This window comes from Pseudopipra pipra, chromosome Z (genome assembly GCF_036250125.1).
Source record: "Pseudopipra pipra isolate bDixPip1 chromosome Z, bDixPip1.hap1, whole genome shotgun sequence".
NCBI lineage: Eukaryota > Metazoa > Chordata > Aves > Passeriformes > Pipridae > Pseudopipra > Pseudopipra pipra.
Genome location: NC_087581.1, coordinates 60975756 through 61000904, shown reverse-complemented (window position 1 = coordinate 61000904; position 25149 = coordinate 60975756). Strand labels below are relative to the sequence as shown.

At 41.9% G+C, this 25149-nt stretch overlaps 1 protein-coding gene across 12 annotated transcripts in view; it reads right to left on the bottom strand.

Moving 5' to 3' along the window:
* The window catches only part of PALM2AKAP2 (PALM2 and AKAP2 fusion), a 269801-nt gene that overhangs the window by 18249 nt on the left and 226403 nt on the right, over positions 1-25149 (bottom strand). For all 12 annotated transcript variants that reach the window (XM_064641776.1, XM_064641785.1, XM_064641773.1 and 9 more), the window contains one exon: positions 2883-5265. In XM_064641776.1, coding sequence (XP_064497846.1) covers positions 2883-5265 — 2383 coding nt within the window. The remainder of the gene's footprint in view (positions 1-2882; positions 5266-25149) is intronic.

The following is a 25149-nucleotide window of genomic DNA, read 5'->3' as shown; positions in this document are numbered from 1 at the left end:
AGACTTCCTGCTGTTGGCCAAGGCCGAGCCAATCAGGAGTAATAGTAACACCTCTGTGATAACATATTTAAGAACAAAAAGTTGTGGTGCAGAAAGAATTCCAACCTGGGAAGAGCGGAGTGAGAACATGGGAACAACAATGCAGACACCAAGGTCAGTGGAGAAGAAGGGGCAGGAGGTGCTCCAGGCACCAGAGCTGAGGCCCTGCAGCCCGTGGTGCAGACCATGGTGGAGCAGCTGTGCCCCTGCAGCCCATGGAGGAGCATCGGGGTGCAGAGACCCACCTGCAGCCCATAGGGGAGCTCATGCTGGAGCAAGTGGATGTCCCAAGGAGGCTGTGACCCCACGGGAACCCCAAGATGGAGCAGGGTCCTGCCGGAGACCTGTGGCCCATGGAGAGGGAAGCCCACACTGGAGCAGGTTATTCCTGGGTAGCACTTGCGGCCCCTGTGGGGGGACCCACGTCAGGTCAGCTCATTCATGAAGGACTGCACCCCATGGAGGAGTGACCCACGGGACAGCTGTTTGGGAAGAGCTGCTGCCTGAGGGATGGACTCATGCTGGAGAGGTCCATCAAGGACTGACCTCTCCCAGCTGTTATCTCAACTCATGAATCCTTAGCTGTTTTTTTTCTTTTCTCTGTCCAGTTGCAGAGGGAGAGAGTGGCTTTAACAGGTACCTGGCATCAGACCAAGGTCAACCCACTACACAGTACCAGACACATTCTACAGCGTAATCCTTACTGTGTCCACTAGAAGCAGGTTTTTTTTTTTGCTCTGTAAATCACCTCTGTAACTGGCTGCAATTCAGCTTTACAGCCAGACTTTTTTGCCTCTGATGAATTACATTTCGCCTCTGTTTTTAAAAATATTTAAAATATCCTGTAAATATTAGAAGTAAAGTGGCTGCAATCTTGCAAGGGATTGCATGGTATTCCTCCTCCCTATTTTTAAGGGCGCCTGCAAGCTTTAACTGCAGTACAGCTGGCTAAAGGGACAGCAAGGATGAGATGAGATGAGGTTACACACCCTGCAACACTAAGGGTGCTGAGCTGATGTACTCCAGCTGAGAGCTATGCTGAACACATCTGCTGCTCAGAAAGTACTGAAAGCAGAAAATTTAAGAATGACTTTGGCAATGCTCTTTGTGGGTTTTTTTGATCAATGACATTCTTAAACATTGCCACATATTCATCTTTTCCTAGAAATTACTTCTTTGCCTTGTCACCAGCTGCAAAATGCAGTAGCTTGAGTCATTGGCTAATAGATTCGATTTTCTTTCTTGAACGTGTGGCAGTTGGACATTTTAAGGGAAACTGTCTGGAATGATTCATTAGAAACAGAAGTTTATCATTTTCTCTAGAACATAGCTTATGACAAACATTTTTACAGACACAAAGTAAATGCCTTGTTGTGTAGAGAAAGCAGAAGTACACTGTTTTTCCAGATGCTCCATTAAAACAAGCATTAGTGCCAGCAGTACTTCCAACACCACCTGTGAGTAAAACACAATCATATCATTTTGAGCACTTTCAGCTACAGATAATGCTGTTTTTGAGAGAGGTCATGAACACACCTTTACGCAATGAGTCCTCCTGGCTGACGTCTGTGGTGCCCTATATCTCACATCTTGTCAGATATTGCTCAGAACACCTCAGTTTAGAAGTGGTTCCTATTAAAAATGCTATTCTGTAGGAGTAATAACAGTAGCACTCCAAAGAAAGGATTGATATCTGCTACATTTTTTGGCAAAACCCACAGATTAAAATCATCCCCTTTGCAGAAGAAACAAAATCAAGTGTTAGCTATTTATGTGTTCCATAACACTCCAAGTTCACAATCATACTGGTAATGAAGTAAATCCAGATCTTACTCAGGCTTGCCATAACTTTCAAAAGAAAATGACCATCACTAGCTCATGTTTACACCAGTGGAAGTAAGGACACAATCTAAATACTCTGAGTAAAATGAATACTTCTTCACAACGATCACTGTTAATAAACCTCTTAAGTACTTGCAAAGCGTACGTAGGTATATGCTTATAAAAATCACTACATAGTAAGAAGCCTGGTATGTGTTTTTTAATATTTTTTTTTCTGTATTATATTAAGAAGGCATGAGTGCTTGATTTTATTTCTTGAGAAGGGGAAAAGAGATATGCTCAACTGCAATGAATGTCCCCACAAGAACTCAGAAACTGAGCAGTCAGAGGAGGACTTCTGACTCTATTAGGCACTTTGTTTGTGATGCCTGTTTAATTCAGTAGTGAATGACACCAACTGAAATATATGGCAACTCATGACTCTGGAGATCATTCTACAAAACAAAGTTCATTAAGGCCAAGAAAGACCTGAAAACAGAAAGCAAAATACACAGAAAAAGAAATCCGATTCAAAACCTCAAAATCTGTGAATCTCCACTACATTTGCACTTCCTTAATGACATGCAAGAGAACAGAAAGCCTGTTAAGAAAGGCCTTGTATGTTTGTCTTTAAAATAGCCATACAGCTGCAAAGACTGTTGCTGTCCTTCCCTGAGATGATCTTAAACTACAGTGAGTGGTCTTAGCAGCACAGGGATAGACATGTCATCCTACCATCAGTGTGGCAGGGGATGAATAGAGCACAGTGTTTAGTAATAATTATCAGCATCTCTAAGTTAATACTGCACTACATTTGTGAAAAAACAGAGCCTTCCACAGGTGTGCTCACAAACTGCAAGGCTGTCCTATGCAGTCCTCCTGCCTGCAATTTCCTGGCAGACAAAGTCATGACCCTCCCACACCCTGCAAAACAATGTTTTCATTCAAAAATGACATAAAATTAAACCATACCTGACCCTTCAGTCACATTTCACTTTCCCTCTAACACTTTGGGCACTTACCTGGTGCAGTTTTGTAAGACACGGTTCTGGTGGGCATGGGTGGTACACTCTTTGTAACAGGGCCTGGTGCCATTTGCAGACCTTGCCGCTGCCTCTTCAGCTCCTCTTCTCGCTCCTGGGCAGCTCTGATCTCTTCTTCTATCATCGACAAAGTTCGCTGTTTCCTTGACCGTAACTTGAAAGGGCCTACGGTCACTTCAGGCTCCTGTGTGGCCAGGATGGAGGCCGTGCTCCTAAGCTCAGCTGCCTCTGAATACTTGCTGAAATAGCTGACTTCATGTTTGCCTTCCTCCACAAGGAACGGCTGGCTGGCTGAGTACATGGGTGACTGCTGCAAACTCTTCCCTTCTCTGAGTCCTGAGTCTTCCTCTTTTGAAGTCTTTGGTATGGTGTCCCTTTTTTCTTGAACTGGTGAAGACACCTGGGGTGGCTCAAACATTGGGTTCTGATGCTCCTTGGGGGCTGGAGCTGGCCCAGTGGTGGCTGGCTGCTCTTGGACTGAGATCTCTTTCTCTGCTGGTATTTCTTCTTCCTCACAGTTTCCTTTATCCGCCTGCTCAGCTATGGCTTGTTGGATGGCGTTTTGAACAAGAAGGCCAGCCTGGTACTCCAGCTGGTCATCCATCAGCATGGAGTCTGCCAAGGCAGAGGAGGGGGATTCACAGCCTGGGTCACTGAAAGACTTGGAGATGCCTTCACTCCTACTCTCTGCTGGAGTGTCGGCCTGTGGGGTCTGCGGCAGGGAGAAATCTGCCAGCGAACTTTCCTGCAGGGCGCTCATGGTCTCATTGGAGGCACCACTGTCGCTTATGTTATCCATGCTGAAGTCATTAGAAAGGGTCTCCAAGACAGTGGTATCCTGAGACCTAACAGACAAATCATCCAAACCTGAGTCAAGCTCCTCTGGAGGGGAAGAGGCGCTGCCTGACTTTGGGAAGTGGTCTAGAATTCCTTGTCCATCATCCTTCACCACTGTGAAGACCGCTCTTGCGCTCATGAATTCTCCATCCTCTGTCCACAGTTTTGAGGCTGGTCCAGCTCTGGGGCTATCACTGCATGGTAGCTCTCTTGCCGTGTCAGCCACAGTAGTCTGGGCACTTTTGTCATCTTCTGAGGTACAGGAGACTTTCTGCGCTTTGACAGCTGGGACATTGTTACCTTCTGTTTGCCCACAGACTGAAACAGGTCTTGTCACAGAGGACATCGGCTTGTCCACATATGGAGAATTGAGGCTTTTGTAGAAGGGTTTGATGGAGAACATCTTGGGTGTTCCTGACCGCCTCGGTGGGGCCTGACCCTGAGATGGACCTGAATGCTCCATCAGCTGGAACTGCTTTCTGGCAGCTGAGAAGTCAATTTGCTCAGTGACGATATCCTCTTTTTTGATATTGACTGACTCTGGGGCTACAAAGGAGCAGCTGACCTGTTTGGGGGATGCTGGTGTTGCACCTTGCTGCTGCTGTCTCTCCTTGCGCTCCTTGTACTTCTTGTGAGATTCCAGATGATCTTCATCCAGTTGATCCTCCAGGGGCTTCTCTTGAGGAGGGTTCCACCATTTGGCAGCAATGTTGGGGTTCTTCTTGACAGCCTGACTCTTAATGAGTTCCCTTCTTTCCTTTTCAAGTTCCATCATTTCTTCCGATTGTCTCACTTTGCGGACTCTATATTTTTCCTTTTCTTCCTCATCTTCAAAGAGCTTTGAGGGCTTTTTGTCTTCATGGAAGGCTCGCAGTTCAAACTTTGCCTCTTTCTTAAGGGTTGTAAGAGTTGTTTCTCCATCCTTAGAGGATCTTCTAGAACTGTTTGAAGAAGTGGGACTTCCTGGCACCTTCAGACTCTCCCTAGTGTCTTCTTTCAGTCCACCCAAGGAATGGCCATTAGATTTCAGGTTCTCATCTGTTATGCTAGCTTCACATGCCTCAACTTCCAAGGCTGCCTGCTTGTCAGCTACATTTTCTTCCCTTTCACTGGGTCCTGAATCTTTACTGACATTAGCAGATGCTCCTGAGCCATCCATAATGGAGATTGCACTTGGTTCAGGGGAGGATGTCCCATTAAAGGTACTATCTGCAGCAGAATCGCAGCAATTTGCTTCCAGCACTTCATCTAGGTATCTGATCTCCTTAGCAACTTCACTGTCCAGAGATTCGTGCCTTTCCTTAAGTCCATTGCGGCTGGCAGCAGAGGAAAAAAAGTGGGTTGGATTGTCTACAGGATGTGGTGAAGCCACTGTGGTGATGCTTTTGTGTTCAGAAACTGGAACTTCAATTTCCATTTTCTCTTCCTTTGTAGCAAGCACAGTAGCTGGCTCCAAGAAATTGGCACAGTTTTGGTCTCTGTTTTTTCTCAACCGGATGTCATCCTCAGGGATTCTGGAAGATTTCTAAAATAAGAGAACAAAACTATGATGAAGTCCTAAAAAAAATCACCCAATTTTTTGGGAGGTAAACACGATCTGAAAACCAAATCCTAGCACTTCTTAAACTTGAGATTAAGGCATTCCCTCAGAATGTGAAAAAGCAAGGCAAACTATTAACACAAAAAACAGAATTTATCGTACCATAAACTGGAAAAGGTATTAAAACGACAACAAATTTTCACTTAAGGATCTCCCATCTGCTTACCATCCTCACTTAGTCATTTTTTCATGCCTGCATCTTGATAGGTGACTAGGACTGAGCTCTGGATTTCTAAGTTAATACTGACTTGGCAGTTTAGACTTTTCAAAGATTTGCACATGCAGCACACAAGACCTATGATCTTGGTATTTTAAAAATGCTTTCCCACCTAAAGGAAATCTCATAATGCTTCTACAGATGAAAAGTATTACTGCCCCTGCTTTGCAGAAACAGATGCTTATGTGCAGGAAAGTGATTCATATCAAGTTTGGAAAAAGGATGTGGCAGGGAATGCTCATTTTTTCAGTGGCTCAATCCTGGTCATCAAACACAGGGTAGAATTACATGGTGTTGAAGAGACATGGGGTCTTTCTCCAGCCCACACAGCAACCCACACACAATTGGACCTGAGAGACAGGAAGCATCTGCAACTCCCATGGCATGAAGATCACCACAAGGAGCATGACAGGGACCAGAGTCATGGTCTCCTCCCTCCCACTTCTTTGATCTGCAGTGCAGATGCACTGGATTAGTATTTCTCCCTGATGTGTTGCCTCTGCTTACAAGGAGGTTACACTATGTTCCGGTACAGGCAGATTTTACTGGTCAAGCAGCCTAATGAACTTCTGTCAGTAAAGTCTGAAGGAATTTCCAATTACATTGGCAACATACCAATTAATTCCTCAATAATTCTATATTGCAAAAAGGAAAAAAAAAAAAAGAAAACACCCAAAGAAAAGGAAATTTTAAACATCATTCTTCAAAAAGAACTTGCTAACTCTTGCTAACTTCCAACATCATGAAAACCAAAAGTGACACATCTATTTACTTTGACTAACTTTTTAAAACAGAAATATGGTATCTGAGGTCTCTGTTTCCCTTTCTATGTGTGTTTCTATGTGTGAGGCATGGGCTTGGAAAGCAAATGGCAATGATCAAACCCTGTGAACTCAGTGGCCACCAACAAGGGCACCATTGTCTGCTAGTCACCCCCGCCCCCTGCTGTCCCTTATCCAGCATGCTATTAATATACACTGCAGCAGAAGATGATCAACAAGGAGCACAATGGCACTTACCAGTGACCTGAACAATCACATTGCTGCTGGATTTACATAGGCAGTCAAATGCATTTGACACACCTTAAAGAATTACAGGCAGTCAGCCGGAAGAGCTCTTTCTAAAAACACTCTGAAGATCTTTCTGTCTAATTATGTAGTTGTACACGTTTGAAGACACTGCTGGCTTCAGCCACTAGATAAGTCTCTTCTTAATGGTCCTTAAACATTGGAAAAAATCTTTAAAAACAATCAATCTGCTTTTGTCTACATATTTTACTCGACAAACTTTACTGGTTCTGCTTGCTTCACTTCTTCACTTTCTGCTGAACTCAGAAATACTCCAGCAAAGGTCTCTAGCAGCACTTTTCTTAAAGTATATTGTATTTTTCGTCATTTAAATATCTAAATGTGGCCATTTTCTTCTTTAGTCCTATTAAAGATATATTCAAGAAATAAGATGTTCTACAAACAAATACAGAACAAATATAAAAAGTCCTTACTTTTTCAGGTGGGCACAGAAGGAATGAAAAAAATCATAGATACTGTTTCTTTTAACCTGAAAGGACAAGAATTGCACTTGATCTGCTGGCAAGGCTCCACCAACACAACCAGTACTCAGGTGACTGGATTAAGACTGCAATATCTGTTTGATATCTGGGTTTAAATTTTCCCTTCTTGACTCGCGGGTGCAAAAAGGAGTATGTTGGTTCCTGGAGCAGCGTGTGCAAAGTGCAAGACCGATGGCTGTCCTCTGTTACACAAACCATGGGTACGCAATTATGCTCCTGCTAATACTTGCTTCTAACTAAACTGATCAAAGCCACTAATGATATTGGTAGGTAACTATGTGTCCTCTGCAGCCACAGGAATATATCGTCAATGGACACAGAAAATCAGTGGCAATGCTGCCACTGAAGCACATCTACCTAAAGAGCCAAACCAGAGTAAAAGGGTCCCCTGTTCCCGTGCTTCTGGTACCTCCACTCATGGAGCTGGGAATATAGCCCTGGTGGTCCCAGAGACTGCATTCACTAAAGCATGTCTACTTCCATCACTGCTTTAATGTATGAACCACTGCGGATCACACCACACCTGGATATTCAAATTAGATGACAGAACCACAGGTACAGTGTTCTACTTAAATCTCTTAGCGAGTAAGAGCCTATCCTCTCATCGTAGCTGCAATCCATAGCTCACAAATAAGGCACACGCACAGAACTGTCTAATCAGGGCATGCATTTGTGATGGCATGTAACTCTGAAAGAGTATGTGTCTCTGCAATTAGTGTGGCACATGTAATTATGTAGCAAAACAGACAATTATGCAGTAAAGGCTCTGAGGAAACATTTGCTACTCATTGGAGGAGGCTTTCTTTGCTAGAAATTAGCAACTGAGCATGAAGAAGGGCTCCTGGAATGGCATAGAATCCAGTGAGGAATGCTAGGAGAGGAAAAAATACGATTAAGAACTCACACAATTTTCTTCCTCAACACATTCTGGCAGAATCTGGGGACAGCTTTGTGAGGTCATGGCAATGAGAGTATGCTCCAAGCACTCCTGTAAGAGCAGAGTCAATCTGCTGATTCTAATTACTTTTAGAACAGAACTGAGATAACTAAGGATGGAAGCAGCTGATAAAAAAAAACAACTTTTCAAGACAGCCCAGGCCACAGAGCCTGCTCAGGATAACTGGCTGGGTGTGGGAGAATGGCACGTCAGGATGACGACACCGACACCGTGCATGGGAGGAGGCTTGGAGGAGGAGGGCGGTGGGACACACACAGACCCCCTGCCTCAGCTGTTTGGCAGAAGCAGGCGAGCTTTGCAGGGGACCGCTTCTGCTCCTCAGCGATAAACCCCCCATCAGCAGCTTTGTATTTGCCGCCTACAGGGAGGAGGCTTTTCAAAGCCTGCACCATTACAAAGACCTGTGAATGGGAAATGGGCTGCATTCAATCCTAACTGTAGTCAGCAATACAGCATTCACAGAGATTCCTTTAAACTGCTCATCTAGACCCAGATTTTCCAGAAGTTGCTGTTACATTTACACAACCTCTGAATGTGCATTCATTTCTGTTTAAGTCAAGATGCAACGGGGTAATTAGAGTCACTTCTACAATGCTGCTGCACTTTACTAAACTACAGTTATTAGCAGCTTAGAAAATGATTAGCATATTTTCTCTTTGGCTGAATTCTTCATCTACAAAAGTGTAAGTGTTTGGGAAATCAATTCTTTTAGAAGGAAAAAAATGTGGGTGTGCTACTAGCAAGACCCAGCAAACCTACTGCCAGTGCCTTCCTTTGTTTGATGCAACACAAAATGCCTACGGAAACAAGGGGGAGGCAATCCTTCTGAGCCACATCAACATTCTTCCGAAGCAACAGTGGCTGTGGTGAGGACGGAGAGGAAAAGAGAAAACGACTGAGAAGTTTTATGGTTTAAGAATCTAAAACAGCTTCCTCATTGCACGATCCTACAATCAATCCAGCCAAGTTTCAGGACAGTTTTTGATATTGTTGGTCTCCTGGCTTCATTTGCATTGTCAACCTTCCATTTCTTCAGCTTTCATCTTCTTTTGAAGATGTCCTGTATTTCATCTGCTTCTCCTCCCACTACCTGGGCACTGAACCAGTGTTTTGTTCAACCCTATCCCCTCTGCTCTTGGATCTGACTCTTGGGCCGACCATACCTCAAGCAGTTTTAGTACTAAAACCACATTTGCATGTGGCTGACTGGCTAATCCATAAGTCCTTGATGATGTCAACCATCTTATCCCTCTCCACCTACTGTCTTGGCCTGCCTCTCTTTGCAAATGAGAAGGAACCAAATGATGGATTTGTTAGGAGGCTGACTCTGGCAAACCTTCAAGAGAGCAGCTGCTTTCATTCATCTCACCCTTTGGTCACCAGTCACCACCTGCGTAACAGATGGAGCCAATCTCAAACACTACAAAGATACAAAAATCAACTGCACATCTGTGCTTCTAGACAGCACTCTGGTCCAGGGACAAAACCCCTAGCCAACACAGATATTTCTCCATGCTTGCTTGTGACAGCAAGTATGGCTTTAGAGAAGTCATTTCCTGTAGAAGGATGGTAAGACAGGGTGTTGCAGCTCGTAACCATCAAGAAAAGCCTAGAGTTGTATGAGGTGGTAGCACCCATCCATCACAGCTCATTTTCTCCGCCACACAACAGGTGCTCATACAGGAGCCATCATCCCACCCCATCCCAGATGGGAAAGGCAGCCCAAACCACTGTGGCAGCTCCCGTCTCACAACGGCTCGTGCGCTTCCTTCATCTCTCCCACGGAAGGCTCTCATGGGGCAGCTGCCACCCCATTCACCTCCAAAAATGTGGTAATCCTCCCTCGTCACTGGAGGGACAAGAATGCACCAGTGGAAGCCTTTGCAGAAAGCAGTCTGAAGACACAGGCCAAAGTCTTTGTGTTTTGGAAATTTTCTGTTGAGGGGAGCTAAGAGAAAGCAGTAGCTAAAAAAAAACCTTCAGAAGATCCCAGAACTGAGGCAAAAACAGGGATATAGATGATGATGCAGAGTTCAAGGAAAGAAAGGGGATTTCTACTGACATCCCCTACAGAAACCATTAATCTTCATTAAAAGAAAATCAAACCCAAATACAAACTCAAAGTGTTGCCTTGTTCCTATGTAAAAAGGTCTCCTTTTTTCACACTGTATTTAATACTGACACCTAAGGGTTTTAAAACTACTATGGAAAGTTTTGTCCAGAAAAATTACAAGTTTTCACTTAATGAAATAAAATTCAAGTTTCAGAGAAAAATAAATCCTCAAATCCTGTAGTCAAATTTTGAATTTAAGATATGTTAAGGCACGTGCTGGCACCACCTTGAATAGTTCCAGTCATAATCCTATTTACACACAAAAAGCAAAACCTGTTCCTCTCAGAGGAATAGGTGCATTACACTGTGCATTACACAGTGTCTTCAATACACAGACCAAACCCATTTCTGGTAACTGAAATGTGTAAGTGTTGAGTGTCACAATGACATTCTCCATAAGCAGCTCTCTGTGCTCTTCAGTGACTATTTTGAGGTAGCCAGACAGTACAATCTTTTTTTTATGGAACACTGGCTTGTCTCCTAAGCTCTTCAGAAATCACAAGGGTACATTCTAAAGATCAATGCAATTTCATACTACTTCCCCCTAAGAAGCAGTGAAGGGCTCTTTTGGAACACAGACAGTAATAAGAGATGTGGTTACTTGGACAGTTTGCTGTGTGGCATTTCCTAAGTGGTCTTCCTATTTCGTTTTCTCATCTGTTTTAGAGAAGAAGTTGTGATTGTATTTGTTCAGGAAACATATGAAAAGCTTTTTCATTGCATCTGAGCCACAGGCTTCAGCTTCCCCATGTGATACACTTTAAAGCTCTTTTATCAAATCAAACTCCAATCTTCTTTTGCTGCTGTAATAAATTAAAGATGGATAAAACTATTAATACTTTAATGATAAACATATACTATATGGTAGGATGTTTTAATGATGAGCCCATAATCAATTGATACTGTATTTTTCCAAACATGTCTCTATAGCTCCAGTATTTTCTGTGCCCTCAATGAGAAATAGCTTAAGTTTTTCCTGGGTAAGTCAGGATCCAAATCTGGAATAAACCTTACTACTTCCCACTAACTTCAAGGTATGTAAATGAGAAGCAGTTTTCTACAGGAAGGAAAACACCTGATCCTGTATGCCAGTTTTTTCCTTTGCTTCCTGTAAATACAGATCTGGTCTCTCTGCGAAGAATTTGCAACCCAAATGACTGGATTCCACCAACTCCTATAGGAGCAAGAAAAACAAGTATCTTCCTTCTTTAATGCTTGTGCAGCTGTTGTAAAAATGCAACAATAAAAGGCTAACTACTTTTTATTAAATATTTTGATTCCTGCAAAGAACTGTAACTGCATGAAGCACCTGTATGGCCAAAGTTACTTATACAGAAATTAGTATTTAGGGACAAAAGGCTGCTAACTTCTGAATAAAAAGAAGTATCACTTCTGATAAAGAAAAAACATTGCACAATTTATCAGAGTTGTGATATGGTTACATAGCTGGTAGAAAGGAAAGCAATATATATTCAAGCGGTGTAGACTTGGATACTACTCTGTGTGGGGCTGTTTAGTTTTGCTATGAAAGCGCCGTTCCATTCTACAGTAATCAAGACGCAAATTTGAAATTACAGGAAGCTGTGATTAAACTTTCCTTCAGAAAGTGCAGCACCTTTTGGTACTTCCAGTCTACACTCCTACCCACACCCCATTTTCTATCAGCCACACATAGGGAGAACCAGGAGCTTCAAAGCACCCAAGAAATCAGTAAATCGGCGATGATTTCAGGTACCAGAACCTGCATTCAAAAGGCCATTCTCTTGTTCTCTACACTGTAATGTAGGTCAGCTTGAAAGCACAACTGAATTAGAGCAGTAAATGCATGCATAAGAATGCTGTTCATCCAGAAAAATGTGTTTTTATCATCACTCTCATCAGTTCAAATCCCACTTGTGATGGTCCTTTCAGTTCCAAAATGATTTCTACCTCAAAAGAAAAATGCAACACCAATTATTTTTCATATTGCTTCACTCTATTCTGTAGGACAGAATGAGGAGCACTGTACACCCTATGTGCAGGGATGGGAAACAAACCAATGCTGCAGAGGGACAGCACTGGACTCAAGGTCAATACAAACCATGTTTATGTGTTAATCAACCACCCCACCACAGATGGTTAGTACTTTTTAACTTCGTTACGCATTTTTCCTAAGGCTTATTTTCCTGTGGCTTGTCTCTAAAATCTGCCTTTGCTGAAACAAGATTGAATACTTCCAACAGCTGGGATACTTGATTTAAAAAGGTTGTGGTGCCAAGCCACTTAAAATGGTAAATATGATCCACTGAAGCAGCCTCCAATGCTACCTAAGGAAATGCAATGGTTTGCTGGAGAAATAAAGAGCACTAGATCCAACTACCACATTTACACACAATAAGAAAATTATCCCACAGCCTGGCAGGGAATACAATGCATGATACAATCCTTAAGGAATAGACGGATAATTTCTTCTTCACAGCTGAAGGTCATAGATGAGGTCCTGTGCCATGAACTGTTGCACTTGCAGAGTCCACTTGGACAGGCTCCCCTTAGCTGCTGATAGTGCACCTGAGCTAAGGGCTCTGTTGTTAGTAGCACTGACACTCAGCCTCTGGTTTGATATTAAGTGAATGAGGAGAAATCCCAACTGAATAAGGACAAGAAAATGTTCAGCTTAAACAGACTGCCCAATACAGATACTGAGCTGAGCAGAACACGACTTTTGAATGTATGCATAAAAAATCAGTTTCACAAAATGCTGCAGCTGAAATCTGCACAGCACATGTCGAGGATGGAACAATTGCTCTGGTAAAGCATGATCTAATCCCAGTGGGGAGGGGAAAGGACGGTAAACTAAGCCTTGCTCTTAATACTCTCTAACCCATCTAGATAATGTCAGCACAAGGAAAGAGTGACCTTTATGGTCACTTGCACAGAAAAAAAAATGAGGCAAGGGGATTTCCAGAATTCCTTAGTCTTTTCACTAGGTGCAAGGGGGTTCTTGTTCCATCTAAAGAATGGATCTACAACCCTCCTATGTAAATGAGAGATCTAGAGAAAAATAAAGGCATGTTAATCATTTTGGTGCATGAGAAAGGGACCTCCAGAGGAAGGAATCTGGGTTAGGCAGGGGCAGGAGGAAGGCAGTAAACTGAGACAAAAGGCCAGGCAGTTCATTTGCTCTCAGAGCAGATCTTATGGTTGCTAGGAAAACTGTTTTAATAGATGTGAGGAACAGAGATAAACCTGCCATAAACACACAAATAGGCTTTCTGAGATATATTAGTATTACTAAAGTCTTCTGACGATACAGATTCTTTCACTGGCTCATACAATTCTGTAAACCTGTCATAAATGGCAGCCTAAACAGCATTTTCTGAACAAAGATAGATGATCTCTGTGCTGGAGCTCTTTCACCCCTTACTTTCAAGGGCAATATAGAAGGAACTGAAATGCTTTAACAGAAGCAACCCCCTACCAACTTTTGCAAATAAAGACTAAGATAATTTTTCTCTTTTTTTATTTCACTTCTTTGCTGCAGAAACACCAACTGATGGAGATCATACTGCTTTTAACTATTTCCTAAAGCTTAATAAATATTTGCTGCACTTCTGAAAGGCATGGCTGCTCAATATCTACTGGAGTTTGACAGTCTGGAATGCTGCCACAGAGGCTATGCTGGGCTAAAGGAGCAAATTGTGCTCAGAAGTGTAAGGCTAAACATCTGTTTATTTGACAGCTAAAGAAGGTTAAGAATTATTATTGATGTTTTGTCTTTATCAAGAGGACTTGTTACAGCTGCTCTCATCCATTAGATTAAGACCCATCACAACAAAATCTCCTTAAATGAAGGTATGCCTACGTAACTGTGCACAGTGCAGTGTGTCTCACTCAATAGTACCCTGCTCTGCCAGGAGCACAAAGAGCAGGACAGTGTTTACTCACTGCAGGCCCTGGGAGGGTTAGAGTCTGAGGGCTCAACCAGGCAGCTGGCTTGAGCACTATGGATTGCTTTCTTCGGTTTTTCAAGTAAATGGAGTTATTTTAAAGTTAGAGACCCCTAAAACTCTCTACTAAGAGAGTGCATGTAGTGGCTTAAAAAGGTCCCTGTTTATAATTAGCTTTACCCAAAATGTATTTTAGGCTGTTACCTCCAGATTCAGGCAAAAGCAGATCACTGGAACATTATAAAAAGAAACCTGAAGGGACATGAAGAAAGGATATCTACCCTAGTCTTAGCTCAAAAATCACTTGATTTATGTAAGTGAAGAGGGGGAAAATATGATGGTGATCAAAGGATGTAACTGAAGTCTCTGCCAACAGCTGATTTATGCACACAAGTGGGGAAGAGAAGCTGCTTCCAGCAAGAGCCTGGCACACCACCTCCCCTGAGTCATGCTCTCCAATGTGTCACCATGCCCAGAGTTCATCAAGGAACTACCACATAAAAATGCTTTCACTCTTGTCCCTTTTTCCAGAAACACACCACGGATTAAACAACGCTTGGGGTACAAGCTGGAGATTTTACACAAGAGCCAAAACCTTGTAACTCTAATGCACTGCAATTCACAAGGTTCTTCTTCTAAGGGCTTGCATGTAATTTAATTTTCTGGATGGCACACGTAGAAAAATACCCATCCAAAGATACACACCTGCAAAATGAAACCTGCTATCATTAAACAATGAATCCAACGTACCCAGGATGATCAGGGGACTTTGCCAAACCACTTCAACAAACATCCCACAAGTAAATAATACTTAACAGAAAAGTTAAAAAGAAAAAAAAAGTTGAAATGACTACAGGGTCTATAGAACAGTTTTGCTAGTAAGAGGCCAAATTCGTATAGTCTGTAAGAAGGAGGATGTTGCTAAATTCTCCACATACCATTGCTGTCCCTAGGCTATAAATGTGACCTACCATGTGAGTGTGGTGTTGTGAACAGTTAGCAGCTTCATCTAAGCTTTGTGCATAACACAAACTAAGCATTACAGTCATCTCACTATCTCCTGCAGGAGAGTGTTTCATTGAAAGGGAGACTTGGATAGGATTTTTTTCCTAATTCCTTATTTGGGAAAAAGGCAGTTGAGAAATTCCTGGGAGTAAGACATCTCCTTTCAGCACCTACTACTTCCTGTCCCTCTGCCCCTGCTCCCCTCTCCTCTTCCAAGCAAAAACTCATTATTCCTGCTGAAAAGTCACTGATTAAATGACCTACAGCACATCTGGACTACATTAGGCTATTATTTGATTAAGGCATTCATCACTTGCTCTTTCAGCAAGTGGAGAATTAAGATAATGATGGAGGAAAATGGTGTTATCTGAACTGGCTATTCCCACTCAAACTGGTCTGCTTGAAAAGTCCTTCAGATTTCTCAGTTCCTCAGTTATAGGTTCTTTTTTACCTAATTAGAGGAAAATTAAATAAATAGCGGTTAATTCATTTGATGTTGGCAAGGTCATTAAAGCCAATTACGCTGTTACATTAAGGGTTGTATTTCTCAGACAATTTGCTATCTGATAGGAAATGTTTGCTTGGAGGTATTTTAAACTATCATAAAAAGGCTCAGCATTAAACTGCAAGCAGCACCTCACGTTTCTGTACAAACAGAAGTTTGACACATTCCAGATCAAATTGCTTTAGAGGAGAGGGGGGAAGAGACAAAAATGGCTTCTCAAAAGAGTACTGTTTACTAGCACATCACACAAGACAAACTCAGTTTTCAGTATTTGAAGTGACTGCATAAAACTTCATCTATGGAGCCTGTGTACAGAAAAACAAAAGCACAAGGTAGAAGGAAAGATCATGTCAACTTGGCTTTCAGATGCTTTCCCCTAAAATATTCTTCCTCATTTCACAGGAGTTAAGGAATGTGCTATCCTGGTGCGTGCACTGAGGGTTCATCGGGAATGCTGTTGCTGCTAAATGTGACTGCTCATGGTACTATGTTTAATTTCCTTCAGTGCTAAACAACTATAAGATGAAGCTGAACAGACACCCTGAAAGCATCTTTATGAGCCGAAGTTTGCTATACAGTGTCAAGAAGGATAACACACCAAATGAGTGGGAAACATACCCCTCCACAGCAACTAAAGAAGTCAGCCAGAAGACTGCAAGTGCTGCCTAAGGAATATACTCACTGCATGTGCTGCGTGGTTTCCCTAGTTATCAGATGCACAGGATATACAAAAAGTATCTTTCCTCCTTGGAATCAATATTCTTCTGTATTACATCTGTGTAGAAAGTTGCAAATTTCACAAAGCTCTGCCTACTGCTTGCAATAAACAAACTAGCTACAAAGAATTCCACAAATTTGTGGTATGGTAAATACTCCTCCCGATACTGAATGATAAAGGCGCAACGAAGGTACACGTCACAGGTGAGAAATCTTAGCTTACCCTTACTCTGTTTCTGTAAACTCTGAAGCAAACCCCAAATATGCTGTTTTCCACAAAGGCCTTCACTCAAGTCACATTCCTTCCCCAACTCATTAGAGGACTGTGATGTCATAGGCTGAGGGAGGGCTTGTTCAAAAAACAAACAAACAAAAAAAACCCCAAACAAACAAACAAAAAAAAAAAAAAAGAAAAAAGGAAAAACAAGAAAGTAAAAAAAGGAAAAAAGGGAAAAAGAAGAAAGAAGGAAAAAAAGAGGAAGCCCACACCCTCAGTCCACTCACAGAGAGTCTCTTTTAAAGGAAAATTCCTGTTCACTCTACTCATAAGGAGCATGACTTCACTTAACCTGTAAGGGAGCCATCTCCTTAGGGATACTTTCAAAAGCACTGTGTTGGCAACAGACCTTAACAGATGTTTTCAGCTAACATAAGCAGGGGTTTACTGTTGTAGGTTCATTTTTTTTGTTTGGTTTTTGGGTATTTTTCGGGGGGGGAGGGGGTGGCTGCAGGGAGGTCCACTAACTTACAGCACAGCATGTGGCTGGCTTAGTACTAGGAAGGAGGAATCGCATGAAGGGGCTGCTGTGAAAGACACAAGTTCCAAGAAGTAACTAGCAGTACTTTTTACCTACGAGGAATAACAAAATGGCTGGACTATATTCTTTCCACAGGAGAGGCTGCAATGTTAATTGAAGTGCTAAGGGCACCTCTGGTAACATGTTTCAGAAGTCTTAGGTCAGAGCAGTGGTGTACAGCCTGTATGAAAAGTACCAGCCAAATGGAAAACAGCTGAATAGAAGGAATGCAAAAAACCCCCACCCAAATTTAGAAAGGAGGGTGATGAGGAAAGAAAGCACAGTGTTTTCTACAGTATAGTACTTGTTTATTACTGCTGCCTCTGGGCTAGTGACATTTGAGTACCCTTGGATTAGGTTTCCTGGAGGCTTAATAGTTAAAGCTAAAAACATGAGCTATGCTGACCAGATATCCCCTGCAATGGGATAACTTTGGGTTAAAATGGCTTGAATTCAGTGTCAGACACGTTGCTATAGATGATACAGCTTAAGGGCTGAAAGCTTACCTGAAGAATAAGATATTGACTTGCTTTCTTACTACTTCTAAGGCATCAGCAAAGGGAAGGCACAGCCATTCTTTACCAGCAATGATGAAAATGAACAGCAGTGACATTTTTGACAGGAGAACCCTTGAAGGCAGTGGTAGCTCACTTCACCAGATGCTCCACCACCTGCCTGAGCCACATTAAATGAGGCAAGTCAGGTCTCTACAGCGTTAAATGGGCAGGCAAGAAACTCTGTCATCTGTTGAATGAATCTATGAAAACAGAATGTAAATAAGGTCTCACTGGAAAAAAAAAGAAAAGGCACTCAACATTCCTGTCCTAAAATAAAACTGAGTGGTTTTGGTGAGCCTAAAGTGACAGGAAATACTGTGTGCTTTCATATACTACCTCCTACACTGTCTGCACAAGGGGTAGATATTATAATACATTAGTTATAGATTTCACAATATTAGCTATTTTTATTCCCTTGGATCATCCCAGAATTCTACACTATCAAGAGGGATAGGTGTCCAACAGAGAAATAAAATACTGTATTAAAGTGTATGGATTTAAAATGCAATTTCTATAGCTGCTTATTGATTAAATACGAATTTTAAGTAGCCCTGCTTCACCTGTGGTCACCGGAGAAAGGTCAGAAGATACTTATCTTCCATACTCTTCCTGACACCAACTGTCTAAAGCCCCACGAGCCTGGGAGGTCACTGGAGGACAGAGCTGTTCCTGGAGCACTACCCAGGTATGCAGGAGATGGAGCTCAAGACCCTTGTTTGATAGAGACTCATGGGAGTTGTCCATTTGACATGCAAATACTCTGTTTTCACTGAAGTCTAAAGGAGTTGCACTTGAAAATATATTTTTTTTTTTTTTAATTACCTGTTTCTCATACCAACTAGTTTTGAAAAACAAGAATGACTTGTCCTTAACATATTGGTATGTTTCAAGAATGAACTGGGCTATTGGTAACGATGTGTGTACAGTATAGTAGTGCAGCTTTAGTAGCAAAGGCAGCAGATACACACTGTTAAGCCATCTTTTGCTAGAGCTGGCCTCAGATAAACAAACAAGCTTTTCTCCCCTCAGGAATTCAGACCCACCATTACTGTCAGCTTTAAATAAGTTGGGTTTTTCTTTTTTTTTTTTTTTCCTGTTGGTTGGTTGTTCGTTTTGGTTTTTTTTCTGAAAGCCTTAGTCTCTCCTGATACAACCTCAAGTTTATTTAAAAAAAAAAGTTACAGTGCTCTTGGTTGAAGCAAAAAGCATGAACAGAAACTTGAAATGGTTGACTGATCAAGAAATAAATAAAAATGCAGAAATTTAACTCAAAGTGGTCCAAGAACACTTTAAAATTATTCCTCCTAACTTCCTGAAGTGCAAAGATTATTGACATCTCTGAATTTTAAACCAATACATGACTATAAGCAGTAAGCCCCGGGGTCCTCTGCATCATGCCATACTGAAATGCAGTAAGTGTATGAAGATTGAAATGTAGTGGAGAGACTGTATTAGTATCCACCAAACAGTCAGCAAGTATTAATTTCTGGAGACATAAGGAGCAAGACTGTAAAAGACAAGAGTGCTGGCCTCAGTATCTGAGAAAAAAAGGGACCATTATGAAGTGATTTAACTGTTTCAGACCCTAATTTTCCAAATTTGCAGCAGTAATCCACATTAAATGCAAGGATGCTGGGTTTCATGACTAAATCAGTGTATATGGAAAGCTAGTGTAAGGCAGCAACTCCTGTTTTTATTCTGCAGATCTGAGGATCCTTAGGTCTACAGCCAAACTTGTCTATCAGAGTGGCAGGTCATATGCAATTTCAGTGCTGAATAGCCAGAAGACTGCCCTGTCTATGCCACAAGGCCACCTGTAGAGGCAAATGAGATGTGTAAGCTATAGCTCAACCAGTCAACGAACAAGATGTAGGTGCACCATGTTCTCTGCAAGGGTGTCGTGACTTTGGGAGACCTCTTTAATCTGAAACAGCCCTCCTCTATGAACCTTAAAGATACGTGATGAGATCTGAATCTGAGGCACAGACTATGCTTTGAGTGTTTCTCAGAGAAGCCACCTCAGATTTTAGCAGCTGGGTGCAACTTGTGGTTACGGTTAAACACAGATTCTTTAAAATGTGGCAGCAATAGTGATTTGCAGTGTTATATCTCCCGATTAAGCAGTAACAGAATTATAGTGGTCACAAGCCCTTTCAGCTACCTCAGGACACAGATGCAGCCCAAAGACCACACTGGAGATAACTGCACCACTGAAAGCACAGGGTCATTGCTGCAATCTGTTGTAAAGAGCTAATTCTGTTCTTTTAACATGTTGTTGGAAGAAAAAAAAAAGAGAGAAAAAAACCAGAAAAGAGAAGAAAAGAAAAGAAGAGAAAAAAGGCAAGGCAAAGGCAAGGCAAAGGCAAGGCAAAGGCAGGGCAAAGGCAGGGCAAAGGCAAAGGCAAGGCAAAGGCAAGGCAAAGGCAGGGCAAAGGCAAAGGCAAGGCAAAGGCAAGGCAAAGGCAGGGCAAAGGCAAAGGCAAGGCAAAGGCAAGGCAAAGGCAGGGCAAAGGCAAAGGCAAGGCAAAGGCAAGGCAAAGGCAAGGCAAAGGCAGGGCAAAGGCAAAGGCAAGGCAAAGGCAAGGCAAGGCCAGGCAAGGTGGGAAAACGGGAAAGGGGAAAAAGAAAGAGAAAAGAGAAAGAAAAAAGAGAGAAAAGAGAAAAAAGAGAAAAGAGAAAAAAGAAAGATGGGTTTCTCTTTATGGAAAGTATACACAAGCTTAACATAAACCAAGCAAATCCTCTTGTGCATCCCTTTCCTGTTCAGGGAGTAAATACCCTGCCTGACTTTCTGAGTCTGTTGGACTAGCACCCTTATGTGACCAGTAAATTTAAGATGTGCAAACCAGAAGAAAAAACAAATATCAAAACTATTCCCTTACCTCCTTCTGTATCAATGTCTTTCCATAACACATATCTCACTGGAGAAAGTGCTATCCCTCTCCTCTGTATCACAGCAGAGTTGTGTGCACATGCAGGAAGGTCTTATGGGACTAGAGTCACCATTTCAGCTCGTTATCTTCAAACTGTATTATCTCCACAGACAGCTCTGTCTTGGGCAGCAAAATGAAAAGTGCCCCAGAAGGCTGGCTGCTTGAAGAAAAACTGGTGCTTAAGCATGCAATTGCTAAAGTTTACTAACCATTTTAAGGATCTCCTTCTCATTTTCAACACCTCCTCTGCAAATCTACCCTTAACAAACCAGCGGAGGGTGAAATATGGGTGGTGAACATCAGAGGACATCTTGTGCAAAGAATCAGAGTAAAACAACAAAGATACAGGAGATGCAGTAAGGGTTTTAATGCCAGCCTGTCACTGGTTGGTTTGGTGCTTTGTGGCTTTTAAGTGAATTGTTCTATTCTTCTGCTTTCTCTTCACGTAAAACATTTCTGATCCCTTTGCATGGCCCCACCAGTGTGGGGAGATGCAGGGAGCACAGGTCAGGAGAGGGGGAGGCATTTTTCTAAGCAGGTTCCCATCCACCCATAATGCCAGTCCAATCATGTCTGCTCACAAGCCGAGTTTCAATTTTTGGCAGAGGTGGCTCATAGCAGCCACAGGAGCCAATCTGACAAAATTCCTTCTTGCAACAAATACTTTTAAAAAATAAATAGTTTTCTTGAATATTTCCTCACGTTTAAGGGGCTATTTGATAACAAGCAATTCCAAAGAATTTTATCTGGTGAGCAATCTTAATTGTTCTTCCTCCTCCTTTTACGGAAATCAGGAGCTTTAAACCTAAAGGACACTTCTGTTTATTTTAAGAGTACAAATTGGCTCTGTCAGTTTAATTTCCCCTGGTGCTGTAACCAGACCTGCTGTTTTTTGTATAAAGCCAACCTGCATGAGACAGAAGTAAAACCAATTTATGAGATATGCTGCATGGACAGCTTGGTCACACCTCAAACCTCTCCTTTCCAGAGCAGACCCCCCACCTGACACCTGTATTTCAGACAAAGTATTGACTGCTGCTGTAGCAGCAGGAAAAAACTGCTCAGCATGAATTACACAAGGATGGCCACCAAAATAAATTCCAATAGGAAACTGTGACATTAAACCTTGATTGGGGAACAGAGGGCTTTAAAATTCACTAGTGCTTTGCATTTTCTGGGTGATTTGCAGTGGAAAGGTGAAATAGGGGGAAGGGTCCAGTGCCAGGCTCTGGCACTGCTTGCTGTCAGGACTGTGTCTTCTTATGACAGAAAAAGACTACAGCTTCTTCGGAAAGAAAATGCCTCCAGTGTGTACTTGTACTTCCATCAATGTCTACTCATGCTGGCAGCTGGGTTGGGTAATGTGAGTAGGAAATGTTCAACCCTGTTGAAAATGAAGAGTTTGCGTTCAACCCAACTCAAAGAATACCTGGAGGCCCTCTCTTGATGCTATTTGGATTAAAATTAATTTCCAATGCTAAAACTGGTCTTCATTCTTATTCCCATACTGAACAGGTAAAACCTCTTAAAAGAAGTGTTCACACTTGACTGCTCTGAAAACTGGGGCTTTGGGGGCATTCTCCATTCAGAAAGAAAGTGGCACGTGGCATGTTTAGTACTCCCATCACAGCAAAGATAAAATACCTTGTCAAAATTATCAGGGCTGGAGACATAAATGCCAATCAGCTGACAGTGCTATGTGTCACAACAGGATGATGTCTGGAGAAATAAGTGAGAAAGGTCATACAGCATCTCACTTACTTGTTTTCCTCAGATACTTACAGTTAATATTTAGCTGTTCATCTCCTTACTTACTCTCTCACAAGCAAAAAAGGAATCTGAAATGACAAATGACTTACATTTGTTGCAAGCCATTTATAGGGGGAAAGACTTCCTTTCCTCTGTCGTCTTCTCTCTACCTTTTCAGTACCTCTCAAAAGCACTGGCTTACCCACGTGCTTTTATTGTGGGTACTGAGGTGGGTGAAAACTCCACAACCTGTGCCAGCAGATGTGACCACTGCTACCTGCTGTGATTCCTGTGGCATTGTGCTACAGTCTCTTCACAGTAAACTCTTCACCTCCACTCTTCTGAGCTTTAAAAGTGTGAAGCTCATTTAAGCACCCCTCCTCAAAGAGGTATGCAAGCAGATGAGCGACTCCTTAGTGTTAAAAGTGAGGTAACCCAAGCCAGCCTGGGTTGGCTCACAATAAGAGTAGGACACCACTTTGCTCTGCTGCAAGCCAACTTCAGCTGCTTTGTGCTCCCATTTGTGTAGCGTGCATGGACACCAAGGGGGTAACTGAGCAGTCCTCTATCAGTTGCCCAGTGGGAATGGTCCTGTGCAGGCTCTTGCTTCTCCTTAAATGCACTTGAGATGACCTACATACTAAGGCTGTTTCTCAGGCAAACATAAAAGATGACAAAAAAAAAACAACACCCAAACCAAATCATTCCACAACCACCCGAGTTAAAACAAGCAATTTATTGTGGCAGCAAAGAACCTGTGCACATTGTTTGTTTTGATTTGTTTAGATAAGGTGGCTGGGAACAAAGATCATCAGGAATTTTGAAAAAGCTGATAGAAAAATGTTTGTTTTAAAACAGAACAAAATGTTTAGGTAACTCCCAGACTTGCAAGTTGGACCTTTGCTTGTTAATTTCAATTAATTCAGACCAAATCTGAGCTTTTTAACTTGGGTGCTATCTTTTAGAGTTACATGTCCTGCACTGGCAAAAGACAGAAGGATGTTCAGGGTTATGGGAGACATAATTTCTTCAGTGGAGTCAAACTTCTTCCAATGTTTACAGAAAACCTTCTGAATTTTGAGGGAGCTAGAAGTCACAGTGAATATTCTTCAGGCTGTTTGCAGTTTACCTGGGGTTTCAGAAGAAAGTCAGGCTCTCAAGAGAGCCTCTCATTACCCTCTGCTGAATATGTTAAATAAAACAGACTTACAGTAAGCTCCTCTAAACATAATCCAAGAATATGGGGTTCTTCCAGATGCAGAGCTGCTGTAGCTTTGAACAACACAGTACTAACTAAACATATATATAGAAAATTAGAAAGGAGAGATCCTAACAGTCTAGGAAAAAAGAACACTTAGCTGCAATAACAGCACTCATTGCTATCTGCCACCTACCTAAAGGAGACCAATAAGAAACACAGGGCAACTTATCAACATAAACTACATATGATTAGTCTATTACAAACCAAGAATCAACATTACAAAATGTCAAACAGCCCCAAGCTTAGAAAATAGGTGTATATTTCAAGTTGCATTTAATGCTTCTTTTGCTGTAATTACTCAGCTGTTATTTCTTCTATACTTAATATTGGCAAATTGGTCATAAGACATCCAATTTTGTTGCACTGCAATTGATTTGTTTCATTAATAGGGTAGCTGGTTTTGATTAACAGGGTAGCTAAACTTCACAAGAGCCCAGGACTGCATTTTCCTTGAAGAACAGCTGTACACATCTCAGGAGATGCAAGCAGACCCTTTCTGGTCTAAAACCACAGTTTAAGTTCATTCCACAAAAACCTTCAAGAAATCCATAATCTTGCTTTCCCCTATGACTCCAGAAAATTGTGGGAAAAGCGAACACAAGTAAGATGTGTGCTGGTCCCAGCTTAAGTCTTAGACATATAACTAACACAAATAGAGGATGATGCCATTAAGCAAGACTACACATAAACTGACAAAGATAAGCCCTGTGATGCTTAATCAAATGAGCCGGGGTATATCAGGAAACAATATGCATCTTTAACTACAAAAGAAACACAAACATGCATTCCCTGATCACAGCCATGCTCTAGCACTTAGAGGCAATTATCTGAATTTTTCTAGTAATGTCTTACTGATAAGCTTGTGTCAAGGCACTGGCTTATCTTCCTAGTCATTATGAATTTCTTCTAATGCTCCCTGCTAAGCTTCACTGAATCGATGGCACTGTGCAAAGAAGCGTAGATAGGATTGCAGCATAACATCCTACATAAACTCAGCATTAAAACTTATCTCATTCTTCAATTAATTAATCAGTGCAATTAATTAAGCTGGTGAAACTGTGATACAGCAAAAATTCCCGTGAAATTCAGTATCCCCCCGAAATTCAGTATTCCCCCTGAAATTTCACTGCTTTCTGAGACACCAGGTTCAACTATAAAACTGGACAGGAGAAAACATGAATAAGCTTGCTGACAGTAAATGGACTGAAACAAGAACCGTGTTCCACTATAAGCATACTCTTCCTGATGCAATAATATTTTCTTATTTAAAAAAAATGCTGGGTTGGAAACATCTGAACTCTCTTGCATACTTTGGAAAGGTAGATTAAGGAGAATGCTGAAGGAGCTTTACCCTATTGGGGCAGAAAACCCTCACAAAGACAAGAAATTTCCAAGCAGCACAACTTGTCCTAGGTCAAGGTAGATGCTCAAGTTCACATAATCAGAAGAAAAGGTAAGGCACTCTGAAAGTCAACACATGTGCAACACATTGCAATTACTT